General features: G+C 45.1%; 1 protein-coding gene and 1 pseudogene across 5 annotated transcripts in view; both read left to right on the forward strand.

Annotated features, from left to right (window-relative positions):
- Positions 1–23,043, forward strand: part of Mfhas1 (multifunctional ROCO family signaling regulator 1) — a 90,131-nt gene that overhangs the window by 54,567 nt on the left and 12,521 nt on the right. For 4 of the 5 annotated variants that reach the window (XR_012441480.1, XR_012441481.1, XM_074054699.1 and 1 more), the window contains one exon: positions 22,331–22,457. Coding sequence is in view for 3 of the 5 variants with exons in the window: in XM_074054699.1 (XP_073910800.1) it covers positions 22,331–22,457 (127 nt within the window). In the remaining 2 variants the exon portion in view is untranslated. Of the gene's footprint in view, positions 1–22,330; positions 22,462–23,043 lie in introns of those variants that run through there. The other variant, XM_074054701.1, reaches the window with a different exon arrangement.
- Positions 40–22,319, forward strand: LOC141416885 (N-alpha-acetyltransferase 10 pseudogene; annotated as a pseudogene).

Consider the following 23,043-nt stretch of genomic DNA (forward strand, 5'->3'; position numbering starts at 1 on the left):
GTAAACTCTTCAACTTTTCCAAAGTGGTTGTGCCATTGTATTCCTGCCAACAATGGATGAAAATTCCAGTTTCTCTACATATGCGTCATCAGTCTTTTTCATTTGAGCTGTTCTAATGGTGTGTAGTATGTATTAGTATGATCTCAATGTGCATTTCCACAGTGACTCAAAGGCATCTTTGTGTGTGCTTTTTGGCCATTTTTTGGTGTGTATGTATGTATATGAAATATTTGTGCAATTTTTCCCCATGTTAAATCTTGGTTGTTTGTCTGATTAGTTCCCTGTAAGAATTGAAATGTGTGTGCTTGTTTGTGTGTACGTGTGTGTGTTTGTGTGTGTGTACGTGTATGTATCTTACTGTGGGCTGAATTATGCTCCCCTCACAAATTTGTATATTGAAGCCCTAACCTCCAATGTGACTATATTTGGAGATGGCCCTTCCGGAAGTAGTTACGGTTAAATGAGGTCATAACTGGATCCCGTGTGATTAGTGTCCTCATAAGAAGAGAAACCAGGGAGCCATTGTCTCTCCCCTCCTGCCATGTGAGGCATAGTGAGAAGGCCACCTACAAGCCAGAGATTGACCCTCACTAGAACCCAGCCATGCTGGCACCCTGATCTCAGATTTCCCAGTCTCCAGACTGTGGGAAAATACATTTCTGTTGTTTAAGCTGCCTCGTCTGTGATATTTTGTTATAGCAACTCAAGCTGACTAGCACTCATAGTAAGCAGACTTTAAAGACAGGGAAAGTATACTGAGGACATAGGACAGGCTGTCTTGCTTTAGGGCCAGCTTTGGTGGCCTGGGGCCTTGCCTGTGCAATAAGATTCACCTGGAGGGCTCTAGATTAGTTGCCACTAATGTTCCATGTAAATCTAGCAACTTATAATATTTTCTGGATGATATATGATTTCCCCTCTTTCACTTGTACACTGTGCTGAGATTGAGGTTCAGAAATAGCCAAGCAAAAATGATACTGAAAAACATATACCTTCTGAAAACAGTGGCTGACAACAGCAACGTATGGTCAAAATGCTTCAGGGAAATCCCAATGCAGAAGCAGATTCTTGAGTTCACTTTAGGAGTTTTTATGGCCATTCCTCCCTCTGATCCTTCACTTGGTGTTTCCTGACACATAAGTCTTTATAATGTTTCATAGTTAATAGCATCCCAAGCCAAAGGTATAGAGGAGTGTGATGGTCATGCACAGGTGCTGAGGTCGCGTGAGGAGGGAGTGGTCTATTCCATCAGTGTGGGAGGCCCCCAGGTATAGGTGCAGCCAAGCTATGCACTGGTGAGTTGGAAGCTGCCAGGTGCCAGGAGGGCAAGTGGGTTAGGGAAAGTGACAAAGGGGGCAGGTATTTCAGAGGGAAGAGCTTTGGCAAGGCTGGAAGATGGGGACACTGAGAAGTTGGAAGAAGTGACTCATGAGGCAGTGGGGGGGGCGGCTAGAGAAGTAGGCAGGGCCAATGGGCAAAGGGCCTATTACACAGAGCTGCACTTTAGGAAGGGGAAGATAGCTGCTGGTGCAGTGTGAAGACTGGAAGGAGGACCACAGAAAGTGGGGTAGAATTCAATTGTAGGTGACATGCCTGATCTGAAGGCATGACATTGAGGGACTGAAGGAGGGGTAGGATCTGTGGCTTTGCCCCAGGGCCTTCCCCAGAAACCTTTTATTCCTGTGTGTTAGGGACCAACTATTTCTAGACTGCTCTGCATAGGGGCTGTCCGAGCAAGAAGGCATGGGCCTTGCCCAGACACTCGTGGCCCAGGGCAACTGGGATTATTCCTTCTTCATATGATATTGCTACAGTGCCTTCATCCTTTGCTTTCTTCCTTGTGGAAGCAATGTCTTCAGTTTTTCTTCACTGGCAGTGCTTCGATGGTGGTCTAGGTCCGAGCCAGAAGAGCAGGGCCTGACTAGCCCCTCCCTTCTGTTGAGATGCTCCAACACAAGGTCTGGACCCTTCTTTCAAGGAAGTCTAAAAACACTTCAGCTTTGGACACCATCAGTTGATGCTATAATAAAATTTCAATGAAGAGTTCATGTCATGTCCCAGTGGGTATCCGGGTCTCTTTGATCTTGCTGCATCTAGATGAGAGATCTAACTGTGTCCTATCAGGTTGTATCTCCTTTCACACATCCATTGCCCCAGCCTTTTGACATTATTCTTAGACTGTGGTTATGTTAATTCACTCTCCTGGTTATAAACTGAACAAATGATTTATGATCTTCCTGGTATATTTTCCTCAGCATCATTAACTGAAATGCCCAGAGAGACAGTACCTAAGTCAGGATGCCAGATGTGGTTATCTCCCACTGGGACTCCAGATGGAAAAGAATGGCTTCCTCTTCAGAAGGAATAACCTCTTCCACAAAGGCCGTGTGGGACAGCCAAGGAGCCATTGGGAAAAAAAGCAATGCTGGTGGCCATTCTCATTCCTTGGATAAAAATTAATTACAACTGGCTCAAAGATTTAGACTTACTGAAATTATAAAGATTACGAGAAAAGTATGAGTAATCTTTAAATATATTATGGAGTAGAGACCAAGACTTGGTTTTTTTTTTTTTTTTTTGCCTCGAGCATCTAATGAACATAGAGAAGATATAAAGGATCAGACTAAGAAGAATTTCATGTGGCAATCAAAAGGTCTGTCTGGCAAAAATACCATACATCACATGAAATGACAAACAATGTTTTGGGGCAAGTATTTGCAACATGTGTCAGAGGGCTCATTCCTTTTGTGTACAAATAAGTCTCAGCAATCAGAAAGCAAAAGATGAGCAGTGAGATAGAGCAGTGTCCATTGCTAGAAATAAGTAGCAAGTTATTTCGTTAAAAAACTCAGGGCTGGAGGTGTGACTCAATGATAGTGCACTCTTGCCAGGGCCTGAGTTCAATCCCCAGTACCACACACCAGAAAAAAATTCTAACAAAATTTCAAATAAAAACATTGAGATCTTACTTTTTCACCTGTAAGACTGACCATGATAAAGTGTGAGAATTTCCATTTGTTGATGAGGGTATGAGGAACTAGATACGCACATATAGTCGATGAGTGTGTTTTGAAGGGTGTTTTTACAGTGTCTATCCTTAGACTCAGTAATGCCACTTCTAACCCACATATGTTTTCTAGCAAGTTCACAAAAATCACTATGCAGGTATTTGTTATAACAATAGTCATAATAACAAAAGCAAAAACATAGAGTAATAGAAAATTTAGCAAAAAAAATAAAAGTGGAAGCAACCTATATAGCTCATCAATAAGGTTAAAATGGTATAGTTCTTTACCCTGGGGAAAGATTCAGAATATTAAATAGAAAAGCAAATCAGTATTATAGGCTGATTTTGTGCATTAAAACATAAAAAAAGAGAACTGGGGATGTAGTTCAGTGGTTAAGTGTTTGCCTAGCATGCACAAGGCCCTGGGTTCGAGCCCCAGTACCAGAAAAAAGAAAACGTAAAAAAAGACATGGTGTATCAGTAAAGAAGATGTTAGCAATAAAAAAACCTGAAGGGAGTGTATTTTCCTTGTACAACAACAAGTCTGTACATGTCAGTGGTGCAGGGTTGGTAGAGAGACTTATCTACACCATCCCTGACTTAGGGGCTATCTCTCTGCTCTGCGGTGTTACTGGTGTGGGCCTCTGTCATCATGCCTGTGAGATGGTTGCACTCTATTGGGCCTCACATCTGCACTTCCAGGCAGGAAAACAATGTAAGGAGAAAATAGGAAAATGGATGTCTTATGTATTATAAAAGCCACAATGTTTCTAGAAATTCCCAGCCACCTTAGCCTAGATTTCATTGGCTAGAATTATCCCATGGCTGCCTAGACCTTCAATGATGAACTGTAGAAGATATAAAGGATCATGTGAAAAACTGAAAGGTTCTGCCTGATAAAAATACCATAAAGTAAACTTCCAAAGAAGAGATCACATTAAGTCCCAGTGTGTATCTGAATTTTATTTTAGTTCATGAGTTTCAAGGGAACGTATAAAAGCAAAACTTCAGTTAGGTGAGTTCTTTCTTGACACAATTCAAGGCTGTGTGATTGCAGAACAGGAGGAGTTTATACAGAGCAGGCAGCAGTGGTGTGGGATACACCTGGAAGCACACGTTTGTTTGTACACAGTATTTCTGGAAGGTGCCTGAGAAGTGTGTATCAGTAGTTACTGCTACAGAATAGCTGGCAGTCATGGGGAAGAGGACATTTATTTTCCTCTTTCCTGGTGATTTTTTTTAAAACAATGAATATGTTAACACATTTCAGAGGCAGGAGGTTGGTAGAAAGTTGACATCAATGCATTATCAGAGCCTCTTGGGAATATCTGTCCAGCCAGTTATTCACAGTGTGGTCCCCAAGCTCCATTAGGGTCATCGTGGCTCTGTCTGGCTGTGAGCCACCTCTAGATGATGGAGAAGATGTAAGAGTCACTTCCTTTAGGAAGGAAGGAATCATAACATTTGAACAGGCTCTTACTCAGTCTTTGTTAGGGACTGATTTGTGTCCCCTCCAAATTTCTATGTTAAAGGCTTAATCCTCGGTTCCCCAGAACATGGTGGGATTTGGAGAGGAGATCTTCGAAGAGGTTGTTAGGTTAAGTGAGGTTATTAGGGTGAGCCTTGATCAGACAAGGCCTGTCTCCTTATAAGAGAAGGAGGTACATAGGATAGGGATGTGCATGGAGCAACCACTACACACAGGGCAACACAGGCAGAAAATGCCATCTTTACACTCGGAAGACAGGCTGCACCTTCACCCTGGACTTCCAGCCTGCAGAGCTAAGAGACAGTCTGTGTTTTAAGGTAGTACATTAGGCTGTGTCGGGATAGCCTAGTGAGCAGACACCGTTTGCAGCCCCGTATATGAGGGTGGCTCTGAGTTGTAGGACCTCCAGAACAGCTTGACATGGCAGTAGTCCTGGCTGCCATGGTTGTTCTCTTCCCTGGTGAACACTGGTGTCCACGGAGGCCAGCTGGGAAACTGGAGAGACTGAACACCTGGCTGGAATGGAGAAGACCTACCAAGAAAGAAAGAAACCTGTTAACCTGTAGGGCCTCGCTGCAGTGTAGCCTGTCCGCCCTGCTGTTCTGACCTGCCTCCTGCGGGCTCACCTGTGCTCTGACCCCTTCACTTGGCTTAGCCCAGAATGGGTAGGCCCCTCCCAAGCTCTTGACATGTTGACTGCCTAGTGACTGCTAAACCTGTCTTGACCACAGATGTATCTTTTAGAGATCACCTGTATCTCCTCAGCCGGTGAGATCTGAGAGCAGGATCCTGTGTTAGATGAGTTACCCTTCTTATTCTTCCCTCCCTCCTTCCCTCCTTCCTTCCTTCCTTCCTTCCTTCCTTCCTTCCTTCCTTCCTTCCTTCCTTCCTTCCTTCCTTCCTTCCTTCCTTCCTTCCTTCCTTCCTTCTTTCCTGTGCTGGGATCGAACCCAGGGCCTCATACATGCAGCCAGGGCCAGAGGACCTGGCATGACATCAGAGCTCCAGGTTAAAGGAGAATGGATCTCCTCCTCTGTGGCTAGATGAGGTCCCTCTTCTTTCCCCTGCTGGAGTGGTAACAATTTCAGAGGCATTCTGTATCCTGGGAGGGAGCCAGGCCTGTGTGCCCAGCAGGTGTTCAGGTGGCTAAAGATGCACAGAGGTTACCTTGCTTCCTGCTGATCCCCCAAAAGGGCAGCCCAGCTAGGGGCTCATTTGCTCACCTCCTAACATCTCAAGAGAAGGGGGCATAGGAGTCACCTCCCATCAGGTGTCAGGACTCAGAGCTGCACAGGTATGAACACATGGGTGAGGCTCAAAGGCATGGAGCTGTGAGCTCCTTGTAGGCATATTTTGCTAAGTGGGAAATGAAAAGCACTTTTATTCATGTGGAAAATTAAATCTTACTCTTTTCCTACAATTTACTGTTGTTTCCTTTGCTCTGGGGAGGTTTGCTATAACAGAGAACAGAGTGCCAGTGAGTACTCAGCTCATACAATATGCCTAGCGTGGCTGAGTTCTTTGAAGCCCAGGAGATAGGCATGGCTCCTCCGCACTGGGAAGGGCTTTGCTGGAGAGATCATTTCTTTTTTTGGCCCTGACCATCCTCTTTGGTGACTCTGAGACTGAGACTGAGCACCGCCACTGGGAGTTAGCTGAAATGTCACAGATAATGGTTTTCTGGGTGCTTGGTGGATTCAGAACCCTGTGGCAAAGAGTGTCTATTCGAGGACTAGGAAAATAGCAGGAGGGTAGCCAGGGAGAACCAAGGACGTGTTTGTGTGCCCTAGTTAGATGCTCGTTCTACTTCATGCTATATTTGCAAGGAGTTTAACTTGAGAAGCCTAGAAAATGAAGTAGAAAATATATTTGCACAGTATTTTAAGCTGCCACCAACTATTTAAAGCTGAAAGGACCCTAGAGATAAACCAGTTTACTCTCTTCCTTTTCAAGTTGATGACTGAGGCCCTGAGGACTCTCAGTTGCCCCACTGGGAGTCCCTGCACAGCCAGGGTCAGAGCCCAGGCTTCCAGGTTCAGCTCCTTGTTGAGAACAGATATGTCCTTGCAGGAAAGCACAACAGGCTTTTGTGACAAGATGCTTTAAATAGGAGAACCTTAAAGCCAAGGTTCTGAGACTTGTTTTTATAATGATTTATTAGAGCCACATAATAACTTGCAAATAGTAGCTTAGAGTTGAGTTAGTGAAAGAAAAGCTGTTTTTAATTACTGTAGTCTACTCAGATTCTGTGGTGGGGGTTTGCAGGGAAGCATGGTTGTGGTGAGGGGAGAGTGATCTCCAGAATCTAAGGACAGGAGACAAGTGCAGGCCTTCCCAGAGTGACTGGACCTTTGGAGCTGGCCTGTGTCTTGGGGCTTCCATGCCAGCCTCTGTCCCTGTTGCTAGTCCCAGATCCAGTGTCTGTCCCTAGCCCCCAGGCAACAGGTACATCTTGTCTTATCCTTTTAGGAGTCTGTCCCCTGTCCCTATCTTGGTCCCCTCTGTGCCCATCTTGGCCCCCTATCTTGGTGCCACTCCTCCATCTCAGTTCTCCTATAACTCATCTTGGACCCTTATACCCATCTCAGTGCCTAACTCTGACTCAGTCCTCTAACTCATTTCAGTGCCCTATCTCCTTCTCAGTCTCCTCCTCATTTTTGTCTCCTGTCTTCATCTCAGTTCCTAAACTTGCCCCTGTCTCTTGCTGCATCCCCTGCCCCATCTCAGCCCTCTCCCATCTTCTGTCCTTGCACCTTTAGCATGGTCACATCTCTGTGCCATCCCTCTCTCCCTGAGGACTTGCTCCATTTCTTCCTCAGCAACCACATGTGATCTGAACACCTCCTCCTGCCTCTCTGCTTCATTCGCCCACCACAGACTAATTCTGTCTCTCACCCCAGTTTTAAACTCCCTGGGTGTGACCACCTGCCCCAGCTTTTCCCTCCAGGCTGCTCGTGACTGTCACACTAAGGAAATGGCTGGCTGAGGCCAGGTGGACAGTCTTGGTTTACTTCTGGGGCTGGGGTCATGGGGATAAATGCATGAGTGTATGATCACATCTGGTCATCTCGATGACTTGTGAGGTATGCGGTAGGGAGTTGAGTAATAAGCAGGTAGCGTGTATAGCCTGTGTTCTGGACAAAGGGATGATTCATGTCCCAGAAAGGACAGAACCAAATGACAAGGGATTTCAAGTGCACAATTGAAAACTTATGGATTGCTTATTTCTGAAATTTTCCATTTAATATTTTCAGACCATCATAAACTATTGGTAACTGGTAACCTAAACAAAAGAAAACAAAACCATGGATAAGGGGGGACAACTGTAAGTCAGTGCCCTAGTGCAGAGCGAACCCAGCTCTCTCTTTTTTGTACATGCTTTGAAAGTTGCTACTTCAGCCTCTAGGCTGTCCATGTAGAGCTTAATACTAATTTTTATTAAAACCTTGATTGGACTTGTGTGCCGGTGGCTCACGCCTGTAGTCCTCGTTATGTGGGAAACTAGGATCGGGAGGATTGCAGTTCAAGACCAGTCTGGGCAAATAGTTTGCAAGACCCCCATTTCAACCACAGCTGGGTATGGTGATATGCACCTTCATTCCAAGCTGAGATCAAAAGGATCATGGTTGCTCTTCCGCTGTCACTAGTCCCGCTGTCCCCGCGCTGCTTCGGAGCGAGGCGGCAGCTGACTGTGCGTTCCCGACCTGCTGGGACGCACGAGCCCCAGCGCCATTGTGAATTTTGCTGTGCGTGGCCCAAGGACCTGATGAACATGCAGCACTGCAACCTCCTCTGTCTCTGGAGAACTATCAGATGAAATGCTACTTTTTACCATGGCCTCTCCCGGCCCCAGCCCTCGTACATTGCTGAGGATGAGAATGGAAGAAGACCCAGGTGATGTGCCATGGACACAACACCTCACTGGCTATGAGGCATTCCCACTGGCGCCTTGGCCTGGCTCAGAAGCTGACGGGCCAGGCCTCTCGAGCCACGATAGAGATAAACTTCAATGCCAAATACATCTCCCTGCATGTCAGGAAGAGTAACCGGCTCCCCTGTACCTCTATTCCAACACCCTCAACTTTCAGATTAGCGAAGTGGAACCCAAATACTTTGCAGGTGGGGAAGATGCATATGCCATGAAGCGGGACCTTGCCCAGATGGCCGATGAGTTGAGGAGCCACCTTGAGCTGGAGGAAAAGGTCAGGCACATGGTGCTGGGTGCTACTAAGAACAAGGTGGAGAGCAAAGGCAATGCACTTCCAAGCTCTGGAGAGGCCTGTAGTGAGGAGAAGGGCCTGGATGTTGAAGATAGTTATGGAGACAGCAAGGACCTTAGTGAGGTCTGTGAGACCACAGAGAGCACAGACGTCAAGGATAGCTCAGAGGCCTCTGGCTTGGCCTTCTAGAGCCTTTCCCATTCCATCCTTACCCCATTAGCATTCACAATAAATCTCATCCCATGGCCTTGGAGGGGAAAAAAAGGATCATGGTTCTAGGCCATCCCAAAAAAGTTGATGAGACCCCCATCCCAACAGAAAAAAATCTAGGTGTGGTGGCACATGCCTGTCATCACAGTGACGGCTGGAAGGGTAAAATCGGATGCCAGTCCAAACTGGCCTGGGTAAAAAACAAGACCTGTCACCAAAATAACCAGAGCAAAAGGGCTGGAGGTGAGGCTCATGTAGTAGAGCACCTGCCCTGCAAACATAAAGCCCCTAGTTCAAACCCCAGTACTGCCCATAAATAAATAAAATCTTCACTGGGAACTTGCATAGCATTTACTGACATCCTCACAGGCTCGAGTGTGAGCAAGGGCTGCTTTGACATGGGTCAGGTCTTTGTAGAAACTCCAAAGGAAGGGTTAAACACTGCTGGCTGGTTTGTGGGTTATTTTTTTAAAGCCCCCCCTTTTAAAAAAATGTGGAGCTCTGACATAATTGATCATGGATGATTGACTTTTTTGTTTGTTTCATTTTTGATTGACTGGTATTTTTATAATGTCTGGCACCAGTAAAGACTTTGCCTAGACATAGAAATCATAAGCCTGTTTGGGAGGGAGGCAATCGTCTCCCCACCAGCCTCCTTGCCAAACAAGCTAAGTCCTTGCATTCCACAAATTTGCAGTGATGAAATCTGAGAACCAAGAAATGCAGGATGGAAATAGGCTTGGTAGAATTCTCGTCCCCTCGTCCTTACTAAGATCTTTGGACCTGCTGCCACAGGGGCCCAGGAGGCGTCCCGCAAGCTTTGCACAGAAGCCACTAATCCTTCCACAGGCAGTTCGTGCTGTCTCCATCTGGCAGCTGCTCCCCTCACACCCAGGGCCGGGCAGGGAGTGGCTGCTGGGCTTGCAGGCCCTGGGCAGGCAGGGTGCAGCTCCCTGTGACTGAGGCTCAGCTACCTTCCCAGCTCTGATTCAGGAGCTCTCCTGTCTCTGTTGGCTTTATGAAGGGTAGGAGAAGAGAAGGACCATGAAACCAGAGGCCTCTCCTTGCTTGAGAGCTTTTCTCTGCCACTTGTGCTCTTTTGTCTTAATCATATGTCTGATTGGGTTTGTTAAAAGCATCCAGCACTTTCTCCCTTTAGATCATTTAATTCCGTGATGCAAATAACACTGCAGCCTTGGCCTAGAGTCACACCTGTGTTTGGCTGGAGCCCAAGTTTAAGGGTCTGACCAATAACTGGAGTTAGCTCCGTCCCTGGGTCAGAGATGTTCTCAGAGCAGGGGCCAACCTGCTCTGAGATGAAAATAGAATAATGAAACCCATTAAAATTGTTTAAAAAAAAAAAAGGTAAGGAGGAGGGATTAGAAACATGACCAAAGTGCATCGTATGCGTGTATGGATAGATTACCATGGAACTACTTCGTACAATTAATATACACTGATTAAAAACCCTCAACATTTCGAAAAGATTTTAAAACTGAGAAAGCTGTTCTAAGGAGAGAAAGGACAAGAGTTCATTTCACACAGTGTTTGATTATTTTCAGTTTTATTTCCAATACGGAGGCCATGCAAATGGTACGGACTACAAAAGCTACCAAAGGCTCAGGAAGGAAAGTGTCCCCTCTGTTCACAGCCAGGCATTTTTCCTCCCGGGCCCACTACTGCCAGGTTCTTGCTCATACATTTATTTACACACACACGCACACGCACTCCTCCACCCAAATATGGTAGCGTAAACGCCGTTTCTTATGCCGGACACATTGTGTATACTGGACCTATTAGCCTACAAAGAGCTGTCTTGCTCTGTTGTGTGAGCTGGTTCTATCTAACCAGCCTGCTGGTGAGCATTTGAGCTGTTTTCCATCTTTTGCTTTGGACATATTATTACAGTGACTGCTGTAGACCTACACCTGTGACATTTGTGGGAATACCCAGAGAGTAAATATCTCGAAGTAGAGTTGCCAGCTTTCCCCAAAGAGGAGGCACAAACATGCACTTCCTTCAGAAATGTGTGAATGAGCACAGTACTCTCCACAGGACATGTGCTGCCCCGGAGGCATGCTTGAATAGCCCTGGTAGGGACAGGATGTTAGAAGAGGAATTAGGAAAGTCAAGGTCTCTGCAATTGCTCTTCTAACACACACCTCTCCTTCCAGAAGTCATTTTTGCTCAAACTTTGGTTTTTGTTTTTCAGATTAACATGATCGTAAGGAGGGAAATCAGCATTTAGTGAGCTGCTACTATGTGCCAGGCATAGGATTAGATCTATTGCAGATAGCAATCCTGAAAGGTGCATATTACTATCCACTGTTCACAGATGAGAAAAATAAGGCTCTGAGAGGCCAGGTAACTTCCCCAAGGTCACACAGTGGTAAGGGCGAAGCTGGCTTCCATGCTATACATACTTTGTTAGGGAACTCATACTTTTAAAATAACTCTCTCTCTCTTCTCTCTCTCTTCCCCTCTCCCCCTCTATTTCTCCTTCTCTATCTATCTTTGTAGCTTTTGCATGGTGAAAAACCTGAGGACACATTGAGAAGTGAACCAGGTATAAGATCTCCCTCAGTCTCTTCTGAGGGTGACCGGTGGCACGTAACTTTGTGTGTAACAAGTTCCTTTTAGTAGGTTTGTGTGGTGTAAAGTTTGCTGTTGAGTTATGAGGCTTGTCTTTAACCACAGAGGGCCGACTTCTGAAAATGCTTCTTAGTCCAGCGACACTGAGGAAGGAGAAACAGCCCTGCAGCAGACTTGCTCTGAGTGTGGGTTAGGCTGATCCACAAGGCTCACAAACCAGCAGCATTCTGGAAGAATCCTGCTGGCCATAAGGCCTTGGCACTCTTAGTTCTGAACAGAGTGCATAGATGAGAATGGGGAGATAAGGGCTGGAGCTACAGCAAGCAGGAAGGCAGGAGAGGCAGGAGCTCCTTGTGTGAGGCAGGAACAGAGAGAGTTCAGGGAGGGGAGATAACTGTGGAGGCTGCCGGGGACTGGGCTGGGCTGGGCAACTGCACCACTGACGCCCTACTTAGTGATGTTGTTACAAGCCTCAGAGAGAGCACTGTGAAGAGGAACAGGGCCAGTTACTATTTTTGAAAGTCAAGTGTTTGTAGTTGGTGTCTGTCTATACTCTTCAAGTCACTTTATTAGACTAATCATCTCTGATACAAATGGGTTATCCTTAAAGAGCTTGGATGTAACTTGCAGTAATTTCTCAGTTCAAGAAATAAAGTGGTTTCTTTCTTCCATAAAAGCCAAGGAAATTTCCCCCATAGATGATAGAGACTATTATGATAGTTATTCATTTTTCTGCTCATTTTCTCAAAAATAGTGTCATTTCCAGTCTAGGTGGAGAGAAGATGGTGCTCTTTTGAGCTAATTTTGTGAATCTGCCACCAAATTACTGTGCTTCCCTCCTGAAAGGAGCCATTGTCCTTGTCTACAGTTACTTGGCCTGGTCTCCTGGAAGTTTGGTAGAACAGTGTTGGATGAACTAGTACTTATGGTTCACAGTTAAGTTCTAATACTTTTAACCTTGGTAATTTCCTGAGGTCCTAGAGGAAGAGAAGGAGAAGGAAGCCAGGCTTGTGTGTCTAGTTGCTTGGAGGTTGAGGAGATGTCTTTACCTCAACCTACCTGACCACAGATGTCAACTCTTCCATGTTGTCCTTAGCAGGAGTCATTAAATATGTTTCCATATTATTGCCATTACTTAAAAGATAGTGACCTTCAATTATCCTCAACTCCTTTAACCTTTAGACTTTAGTAGCCTCTGGTCTATTATTGGTTCTTAGCTAGTACCTAGTATTATTAATATTAGAACTTCCCATGTGATTGTGAGTATAGCTTCAGTTCACATTTTGCCCAATTGTCTTTTCCTTTTATAAATATCACAGTGACACACAAATGAAATCGCCATAAATAGGAGCTGACAAAAAGAAACACAGCAAAATGATACAAACGTAGGCTGGGAATGGTGGCCCAAATCTGTGATCCTAGTTACTCAGGAGGTGGAGATCGGGAGGTTCACCATTCAAGGCCAGCCCAGGTAAAAAGTTCGAGAGATTCAGCTCAACCACTACCTGGGCATGGTGGCACACACCTGTCACCTCAGCTATTCGGGGAAGCACAAATAGGATCAAAGTCCATGACAGCCTGGACAAAAAAGTAGACTTATCTCAGAAACAATCAGTGCAGAAAGGGTGGGTGGGTCGGTGCAAGTGGTAGAGTGCCTGCCCTGCAAGCACAAGGCCCTGAGTTCAAACTCGAGTACTGCCACACAAAACACACACATTTTCTGCCTTTGATGATGAGATTTCTCCCTTCTCATGGAGGAGAATAAGTGACCTTGTCATTTTCAGAATCCAAGGCTTTCGTTTTCTTGGGGACAATGGTTGCTGCAGTTTCTAGGTGTCCCCTTTCCCACTCCCCAGCCAATTCATATGTTAAAATAACTCCTGCAGTTATCCTGAAAGTGGGCCATTGGGAGAGATAAGTCACCAGGGCTCCACCCTCAGGGGTGCAGTTATCATGAAAGAAATTCCTTTGCCCCCTTCCACCATGTGAGGACACAGCAACAGGGTGTCATCCAAGATGCAGGGAGCCCTCAACATACTGCTGCCTCCAGAGGGACTTTCCATACATTGTCTCACCGTCTCATGAAACCAACTCCTCCTGCCCCAGGACCTCACATCTTCTTCCTGATTTGAGTGCTTTTCTCATTAGGTGCTTTGTTTGTCCCTATGTATTTAGGCTTCAGTTTGGATGCCCACTGCCTCTGTTGGCCGGTTGAGGTATAACTGAAAAGTGAAGAATTCATTCTTGAGCCAGGCATAGTGGAACACACTTGTAATTCCAGCACTCAAGAGGCTGAGGCAGGAGACTTCAAGTTCCAGGCCAACCTGGACTACATAGTGAAAGAAACAAAAAGAAATCATTCTTGTTCACAATTACAGTTTTTCAACGATTGGTAAGGCTAAGGAGTGCTGGGTTTCAATTGGTCTGGAATTTCATGCTTTTGAAGTCATGATTTGCACTGTTTTAAATGGCCTCATCTCCAGGCTGGAATAGCATCTGGTGGGGGAAGTCGATAAGAAAGTCCTCTGTGGGGAGAGGACAAGAGCCCTGCCATGCTTGTTGATGTGTCTGTGAACATTCATGTGCAGAGTAAGGAAGTGAAATGGACTGTGTCAAGGTTCCTTCTAAACTTAAGGCTCTGTGCATCTGACTCTGAGTCTGGGGGTTTTCTCCTGTCTTCCCAGCCCTTTCAGTGAGCACCCTGCTCTTCCAGCCCCAACTTCTACACTTCTTTCTTCCTCCCTTCCTTGGAGGAAAAGTAAAGGTGCAGAAATTCTGTCCTCTTCCTTGCTAGGAAACAAGGAGCAAATGTATGGTTTATGATTAGGATTAGGATTTCACATGACCCCTGAACTGCAAACCAGGCTGATTTGGATAAGGCTTTTGGGTCCAAATTTTAGATTATAAAACTTCCTCTTTTTTCCGTTACAAACTAATGTTGAAGGGGAATGTTTTTGCCTCAGTGCTTCTATGCTGTCTGCATTAACTTCTCAGAGCCTGGAACCACTTCCCAGTAAGAAGTAGGTGACAGGTTATCCAGATGAAGAGCCACCTTTTGAAAGCACTTCAGTGCACCAGAGTGGGGTTTTATGATCTTGACTTGCCTTTCGGAGAGGAGGGCCGAGTGGAGTTTGGGCTTTGCTCCTCCTCCTTCCCAGCCCCGCAACACACTTTGATCTGTGAAGCTTGTCTAATCTTTAGCCAAGTCTGCTGGAACTTTATCCAGAGCAGGAAAAAGGGAAATAGTTTTCCTTTCTTGGGTGGATTTGTATTTATACAAACCCTTAGCCATGAAAATGGAGCCAAGTGGCAGGCACACACATCTGAGGGGAGGTGCACGGGAATGAGTGAGTGGCAGGAAGAGGCAAGGCCACCTGCCCCCTCTACACCAAGGCACTTGAACTTGGGTCCGACTGTGTCAGACATTATAAGGGTCAGTGAAGAGGACAGGATAGTGTCAGTCCTCAGGGACCTTTTCTAAGGACATGCTCCAATTTATAGCTGCAGTATGTGTGTCTGTATTGTTATAGACAGTGACACAAATGAATGAGCAGGTCACTTTACACTGTTGTTACTGAGAGGACAGAGTTGCAGCTTAGGCATTCTCTGTAACTTCAGTCTCTGAAGCTTCAGCTTTGCACAGTGTGAACCAGTGTTGACTTACTTATGTGAATTTGTTGAAATGTTTTGGACCAACCCTTGCTTCTCCTTGTGGGGAATGTTTTAATTGTTTTTACTATTATTGTGAATGCCTCCTTATCAAAACTCCTTCATTTAAGGTTAAGCGGTATCCAGTGCTTGTTCTGCTTTTCTGGCTCACTTTTAGACTTTCTAGAGAAATTTCTGAAGAAATGGCCAGGCATGGTAGCACACCCCTTGTAATCCCAGCTACTCAGGAGGAAGGCAGAAACAGGAAGATTGAGGTTCAAGGTCAGCCAGGGCAAAAGCATGGGACTTGAGCTGAAAAAGAAGCTGAAAGAGTAGGGGCGTGGTTCAAGTGGTAGAGCTCTTGGAGGCCCTGAGTTCAAACCCCAGTATAAGGAAGGAAGAGGGTGGGGAATGAAGGGAGGAGGAGGACAAGGGGAACAGAAGAGGAGAACCTTGTTCTTACATGGTACCCATGATTGCAATTTGATATTATCTGGGCTACTCTGGGACTGATGAAGATTCTGAGAACAGCAGGTTTAAAAAACTTTGATATAAAACAATCTTTTTGCTATTGTTCACTCTTTTTGAACCAAAAGCCAAACCCTTCCTAGTAGGCCACTCAGCATCCTGAGTATCTTCCTGGAGCCATCTTTCCTGCCCAGTCTTGTGAGCCAGTCTTGTGAGCCAGGTCCACCTGCTATCCCGGATGTTGATTCTGGCCCCAGGAATATTTATTTTGTGCCTGTTAGAGTCGCACACTTCAAAGTAGAAACTTCCTGAAGTTTCTACCTGGGTCACATCCCCAGGGACTTTGGGGCTACAGAGACCTGCAGCTTCACAGTAGATGAGCCTCAAGAGGGAGGAGAAGAGGGGCTCTCATTCTATTGCAGGTTCTAGAAACCAGACGTTGGAGGAAAGAGAGTGTCACACAGCCAGGTGTAAGAAGGCCTGGGCAGCATGCTACCAAGTTTGGCTGTGTGTGAAGGAAGGACGGAAGAAAATGAAAGGGAAGGGTGAGCTTGCATTGTTAGGGCGAACTCAGGTAGAGGTCTGAAGAGACATGTTGATAGCACTTCCCCTAGTTTCCCTTGGTTGAGCTTTTGCCAAGTGCTTTGGGGAGGATGCTGTAATCCAAAGCCACAACTTTTTCTTTATTCTCTTTTGATCTTAAAAAAAAAGGCTCAGAACATTTGCATTATAACCATAGTTACTCAAAATATTCCTGTGACAACGGGGGGACAAACACAAAATAGCAAAGTTGTGAAGGCAGTACATCTCAATATGTATGTAGGTGTAAGTATTTGTGTAAAATGACATGATGTTGATATTGGTGGCAGAATCGAGTGTTTTATTGTTCATCTTCAACTTCATCTTCTATTTTTATCTTCATCAAAAATAGAAAATAGACTCCCTATTTTTTAATTGTGAGAGAATATTTTTTTCTCGCAGTAGAGTCATTTCTATTGTCCAGGCAGCATCTGTAAAACACCTGGCACAGAAGCTTTTGGTGAATAATCTCCTGGGCCACCATGATAGGGAATCAGCAAGGAGTCTTTGTTTATAATGTCCTGTGAGAAGATGATTCAGAAAACGTTAAGTCATTTATGCAGACACACAGCCAATGGCAAATGCACCTGACCTCAAAACTAGGACATTGCATTGCTTTCCAATCCTCTTCTCACTCAGCTTACTGGAGTTGGGGACACATTGCCCTGTGCCTCAGAGGCAGCGCCACCATCAATGACAAAATATATTTCTCAGCTAGGCATAGTGGTGCATAAATATCATCTCAGCTACTCAGGAGGCAGAGACAGAGGATCAAAATTGAAGTGAGCCCAGGGAAAGGTATCAGCCAGACTGTGTCTCAAAAACAAAGTGGTAGAGCACTTGTCTAGAATGAGTGGTACATTCTCTGAGCCTGTGCTAGCCAGGCCTGCAGAGCTCCACCCTAAGTCACACCAGCCATGTTCTCCAAATATCATTTTCCTATAGTTCTGGATTCTGTCCCTCCCAGATAGGAATGCTATAAGAAAACCTTTAGAGATTGAGTGATCCTTTCTGATCCACTGTTGATGTAGGAGAGTCCTGGGTGTTTACCCACCAGGGGCCCCATGGACCAAATCCAGCTCTTTGTTTAGTGAACCTGAGATATTTAGTCATCCCCTTCTGATTCCCTCACCTTCACACAAAAGAAAGAAAGCTTTATGTAAGTAGTAAACCAGCGTTGCTCTCAGGACCGACTGGCAAAGCTGAGCGCGTTTGTTCCAGATGGAGCACATACCTTGCAAGGAACAATGAATGAAGAAACGTGGTGGAAGTTCAGTTAGTTGAGTTGGAGGAAGGGAGAGAGAGAGAAGAGGGAGGAGAGGGATAGATTAAGAAATTTCAGCTTTCAAGCCGGTCAGCCGTGGCTCATAGGTTTGTAATCCTAGCTCCTTGGGAGACTGGATTGTGGTTTGAAGCCAGCCTTAAATTGTCTAGAACTCAGTGAATCATTACATTTTGAAGAATGCACAGATAGGGGTGAAAAATGAAACCATAATTCTAGAAGAGGTCCACAGTCTGATGGTGTCAATTTTTGCAGCTACCTTTGTGCCCAGTTATTAAGTGACTCTGTCTTCTTTGAGTAATTTTCAGGAGGAATTCTGAGCTAAAAGCCAACCCAGTGAAGAGCGAGAATGTAGTCTCCCTGCAATTCTGGGGACCACTCTCTGACCCCAGAACTCCTTAAAAGTATAGGCAGCCAAACATTGGAAAATATCTCTGACTTCCCCAGCTGACTTTCCAGGGATCCAGTGGATTCCTGTGGATTTTATGGGTTCCAGTCAATTTCCTAGTGAGTACCCTGCCATAGGTTTTGAGGGTGTTTTGAGGGTGTTTCTCTAATCTGCCTCATGAATTCAGTAGCATGGGTGAGGGACCTTTCCAGAGACTCTAGCCAGTATTCCTTTGAGATTCCCAGTAAGTTCAACAGCACTTTCTCCCCTTAACCTGCTTCCCCAACCCCAAGGACAGCTTCCCCAGGGATTTTGTTGGCCCCTAGAGGATAGTCCCCTGCCTGTGGCTTTGATTAGCTGACTGTGGACTACTTTGGCTTGGGGCAACTCAGCAAACTTCACCATCCCAGGGTCTGTGAGATACTTGTCCAGTGAGGTCCAAATCTAAGACTTGGGGAGGCATTCCCTCAGAGCCAAGTTTTTCTTCCCAGATAATCTTCCTCAGCCTTAGGGCATTCATTAGCATTTCCTCTGATCCCTCTTGGTAGTTAATTCCCTGCAGCTAGTTAATAATTATATTTAACCTTACTCTACAGTTTCTGTCTCCAGACTAGACCTTAACTGATCTAGGCATTCATTCTTTCACTCACTCAGTCTTTCCTTGGTATGGTCTGAATGTTGCGTTCCCCCCAGATTCATATGCATAAATCATTTTTAAATTGCTTTAATTTGTAGACATTTTTTGTTGCTTTAAGGAATATTTATACTTTATTGTAGATCAAGAAGTGGCTTTTTTATTTACACTGAAGAAAATTTAGACTTTTAATATTGTGGTTTTGTTTGTGAATATCATAAATTTTTGGTATCCTGTATAATGTGCATAGTATTTGAGAATTCCAATGGTAAGCAGGAAAAGATAGACTCATTTCACTTATCTTCTGCTACGTAAAATCATCTCAGTGAAACTTGGTGCTTTGTTCTTCCACAGAGGGAAAAAGAGCTGATAAGAGCTGCCTAGTGTCCTCATGGCAGAAAGCTTAGCCTGAGTAATGAAGCAGCTTCTCCTGGCTTCAGTGGGCTAGAGGCTCTGCGTGCCTCAGTAGATGTAGTGGTGCATTCAGTAGGCCGTCTTCAAAGTGAAACTAGAGGAGGGAGAAAATCTCCAACAGAGGAGAAAGAGCTCATTGATAGCTGGAGTCTCCCATGTCCAAAGCATTTTTTATTATTGACTCAAACATAAAATAAGTAAGTAAATAGCCTCAGGATCATTTAATCTTGAATGACTCATCTTGCTCTAAATTCACATTAGAATTTGCTTTCAGATTTACACGGAAATGTCAGTCTCATAATTGTAATGACTACAGAGGATACCATCTTTCTCCTGTGTCGTAGGTTTTAGCCATTTCCCTGTTTGAGGGAGTTACCAAGTTTTCCCTATGTTATAAATAGTACTTCTATGGGCAGTCATTGCACAAATTTTGCCAGGAAGAAAGGCCTACTTCCTTTCAGTTCTTAAAAAATGGAAATGTACTCGGGGCACCTGCCCATCAGGCAGGATTGACAGCTTTGCTTACATAGCTTCCCCTGAAGTCACTGAGATCCTCCATGTGGAGGCACCCCTTCCATCACTGGTCCTCTGCATCTTCCACCATCTTCACACACAGTTAGGCAGGTAGTTGCCCAAAAGAATGCACTTTCTTTTTTGGAAGATCAATTTTGTGCTGAGTTTGAGGGTGATTGGCTTTGTTATTTTACGGGATAATATACATATTATAAGAACCACTCTTCACATTTGCATTAAGACAGGAACTATCAATGTTTCTTAAATCCTAAAAATACTGGCACCATGAAGTAACGACAGATATACTTGAGATTGTGAACTATTCTGCTGCTTGCTCGACATTCATTAGCATCAAGTGAGTTCATGTGTAAAACTTTTCAGTCCTTCTACCTCTCTCTTTATGCTTTGTTCTCATGTATAGTAGTCCACTTTTCATTACTATTAACAAAATTCTTGAGGCAGGCTACATTTATAAGGAAAAGAATTTTATTTGGCTCAGAGTTTGGGGGGCTGAAAGTCCAAATACATGATGCAGGCCCTGGCAAAGGCTTCCTTTGACTGTCTCACTTGATGACAGATGGCAATGACAGGAGAACATGTGCGAAGAGATATCACATTGAAGAACTGGGAGCCAGAGAGAGCAAAGAGTTCCCCAGTCTCTTCTGAGGGCCTGGCTGCAACTGATTTTAGGGTTCCACTTGCCCCCACCCACCCCTCAGCACCCACGTATGGTACCAAGTCTCTAACACATGAACCCTTGGGAGACAAACCACATCCAAACCATAGCACCATCACTGACCACAGTGCCAAGAATAGGACCCTGGCTCTGTCTGAAGGACAAGTTAATAGAAGTTGTTAACCAAGGCATCATAATCTGCAAATTTTTTTCAGTTCTTTAACGAACTGATCTGTTTACGGAAAGGTATGGCATCCTCAGCAAAGAAGCCAGTGGTCCCCACCTGGTGCCAAGGATGGGTCCTGGGGACAGGAGGTTGGCACCTGCAGTTGTTACCCAGGCTACCAGACAGCCAAAGCAGATGGAACTGGGACCTGTGTGAAATTCCAGTCTGGAGTTATCAGGGGAGACCAGAGAAGCCTCGGACTTGATTTTGGGACCAAAGATAGAAACTGAAAGCATCAGAGGAGGGCAGGCCAGGATGAAGGTGCTCAAGGTGCCCTCTTGTTGGGGCCCTGGTGCTGTGATACACAGCTCTTAAGGGACTCTTAGCAGACCTGTTAAAACTCAGAGACCTTCTGCCTTTCCAATGGGTGTGTGGGACTGGATGACTTCTGGGTTCCAGAATAGCTCTAACGTGCCATTTTTTGGTATCATCTTATAATCTTGGCAGCATTAATGTTTCCATTTGTGGCATACACTTTTATAATTTGAGATCAGAGTGTGGTTCTGATACCTATGTGTCCAGCAGACCAGCTGATGGTGCTAAATTCACTTTTGCTGCAGTGTGAAATTGAAGGACTTCAATTTCAGTTCGTATTGTGCAAAACCATATAAAAATGTTCCCATCGAAAATTAGTGTCTTTCCTGAAAGTATAAATGTATTGGAGCTTAAGTTCATTACTTAAAAATAGTGGTTTTAGTGTTCCTCCAGGTAAGGTGTGTCCTGGCTTAGAGATGCAGTCCCTATTTGGGGGAGATACAGGAGGCTGGAAGGGAAAGGCATCTCCCTCAAATATAGGTCCTCAGATCCACACCCCATGTCTGCCACTTATTATCCTCTGACTCTGGCTACATCACATACCCTGTCAAACATTAGCTTTCTTGTTTATAAAATAAGGAGAAACCCTAATGAGGGCACAGGAAAGATGAAATGACATGTGCCTTGAAAGTTCCTAACTCCACACTAGCTCATGGGCAGTTCCATCACCGTGACTTCTCTAAAGGCAAGGCATTAAGAGATACAGATTTTTGAGCAAAGAAATTCTATACTATGATTTGTTAGCATGTATTCTGGGATCTCTCAAATCTCAAATAAGCATTAGAGAGTTAAAGTTGAATTTAGGTAACATCTGGCCCCTGTTGAGCTAATTCCTGTGCCCTTGGTTTGGTTTATTGACTTTCTAGGTTTAAGGAGGACAATCTAGGCAACCCTATGCACCATGCTCAGTCAGACACTGACTATTGAGAATTCCTGAGCAAAGAGTGGACAGCACTGGCCCTGAGAAGAAAGGGAGGAAGTGAAGAAATGGAAGTGGCAGTTGCTCTTAGGGAGTTAAGGATCTCGTTGGAGAGATTACATCCTGGGTATGCAGAGTGTCCTATTTCCTTTAGGTATTGTGGTAATCCATTAAGTTAATCGTCTGTTTTTACTCAACCCCATGAGTCTTAGATAGTATCAGATTGGTGCTTTCAGCTTCGCATACAGCCCTGCCAGGAAACCTCTTGTTGAGAGGAGGCTGGGCCCTTCCTGGGCTGTTGACTGTGTTGACTCCTTTAGTCTCTTCCACGTCCCAACTGTTTGCACTGGGCTTTCTTGAGAGGCTGCCAGAACACCATCTACCTGAACCCTAATTTTGAACACCTCCTTGGCAGCCCTGCATCGCTGGGCTCTAAAGAGCACGTAAAGATCTCTGGAGTCAGTCTATGAGAAGGAAGGTGAGCAGAATGGCGCAGATGCTGTCTTTGTCTAGAGGATGACCTTCCTGCCACAACATGGGACCTTCTCCATGGTTAAGCGGCTGAAAATCCATGCAGTGTGAGGGGAAACTTAGCCAGTGTTGCTGTCCCGTTGCACTGGGCTCTCTATTGTCTGCAGGCCCTTGCTTCTCTGCCTGCCTTTTCCTACCCCAAGTGCCATATTTCTCTCTGTGAATTGGTCCTGGTTTTAAGGTATATCTCTTAATGCATTTTCCTGTCTCCTCCTGCAGGGGAGCTGCTGAGCCAGCCTAGGCCAGAAGGAGTGGCAGAGATCATCTGCCCCAAAAATGGCAGCGAGAGAGTGAACGTGGCCTTGGTTTACCCACCTACGCCGACTGTGATCAGCCCCTGTTCCAAGTGAGTTCGCAAAGTCCCGCTGGCCCTGGCTTCTCACTCCTGATCCTTGCACTAGAAGTGTGATAACCAAACGCCAAGTTCAATTGCATCTGCATAAACTTTGAAAAGATTCTTCTGAGTGAGATCAACACCATAGCTTATGCAGCAAAATAGGAGCTGCTATTTTTCTCTTTTTGCATGATTTTTTTTGCTTTGCTGACAAAGTCAGAATATTCTCTAACAGCTTTGTTAGAAATATCATTCGCAGCCACACAGATTCCTCATCTAAATGTGCTCATTGGTTTATGTATATATGTAGGTATGTGCAATGGGAACAAGAGCATTTCCCCCCAGATCATTTATGCAGAGCTTTGTTGGAAGGCTGCTGGTGTCTGCCAAACCCCATCACCGTCACTAGAAAGTTCTTAACTCCATCATTGCAGAATTATGTGGGCCTTACATCAAAGAACAATGAGAGACCATTGAATAAGAAAAGTCTACAGAAAATCTGTAATACATTGGCTTTTGCTGTCCTTATCCTCTAGTCAGTCCTGGAAAATCGAGGACTATGCATTTTGCCATCACCTTCCCCACAGTGGACTTGTAG

The sequence above is a fragment of the Castor canadensis genome, chromosome 14 (assembly GCF_047511655.1).
Source record: "Castor canadensis chromosome 14, mCasCan1.hap1v2, whole genome shotgun sequence".
NCBI lineage: Eukaryota > Metazoa > Chordata > Mammalia > Rodentia > Castoridae > Castor > Castor canadensis.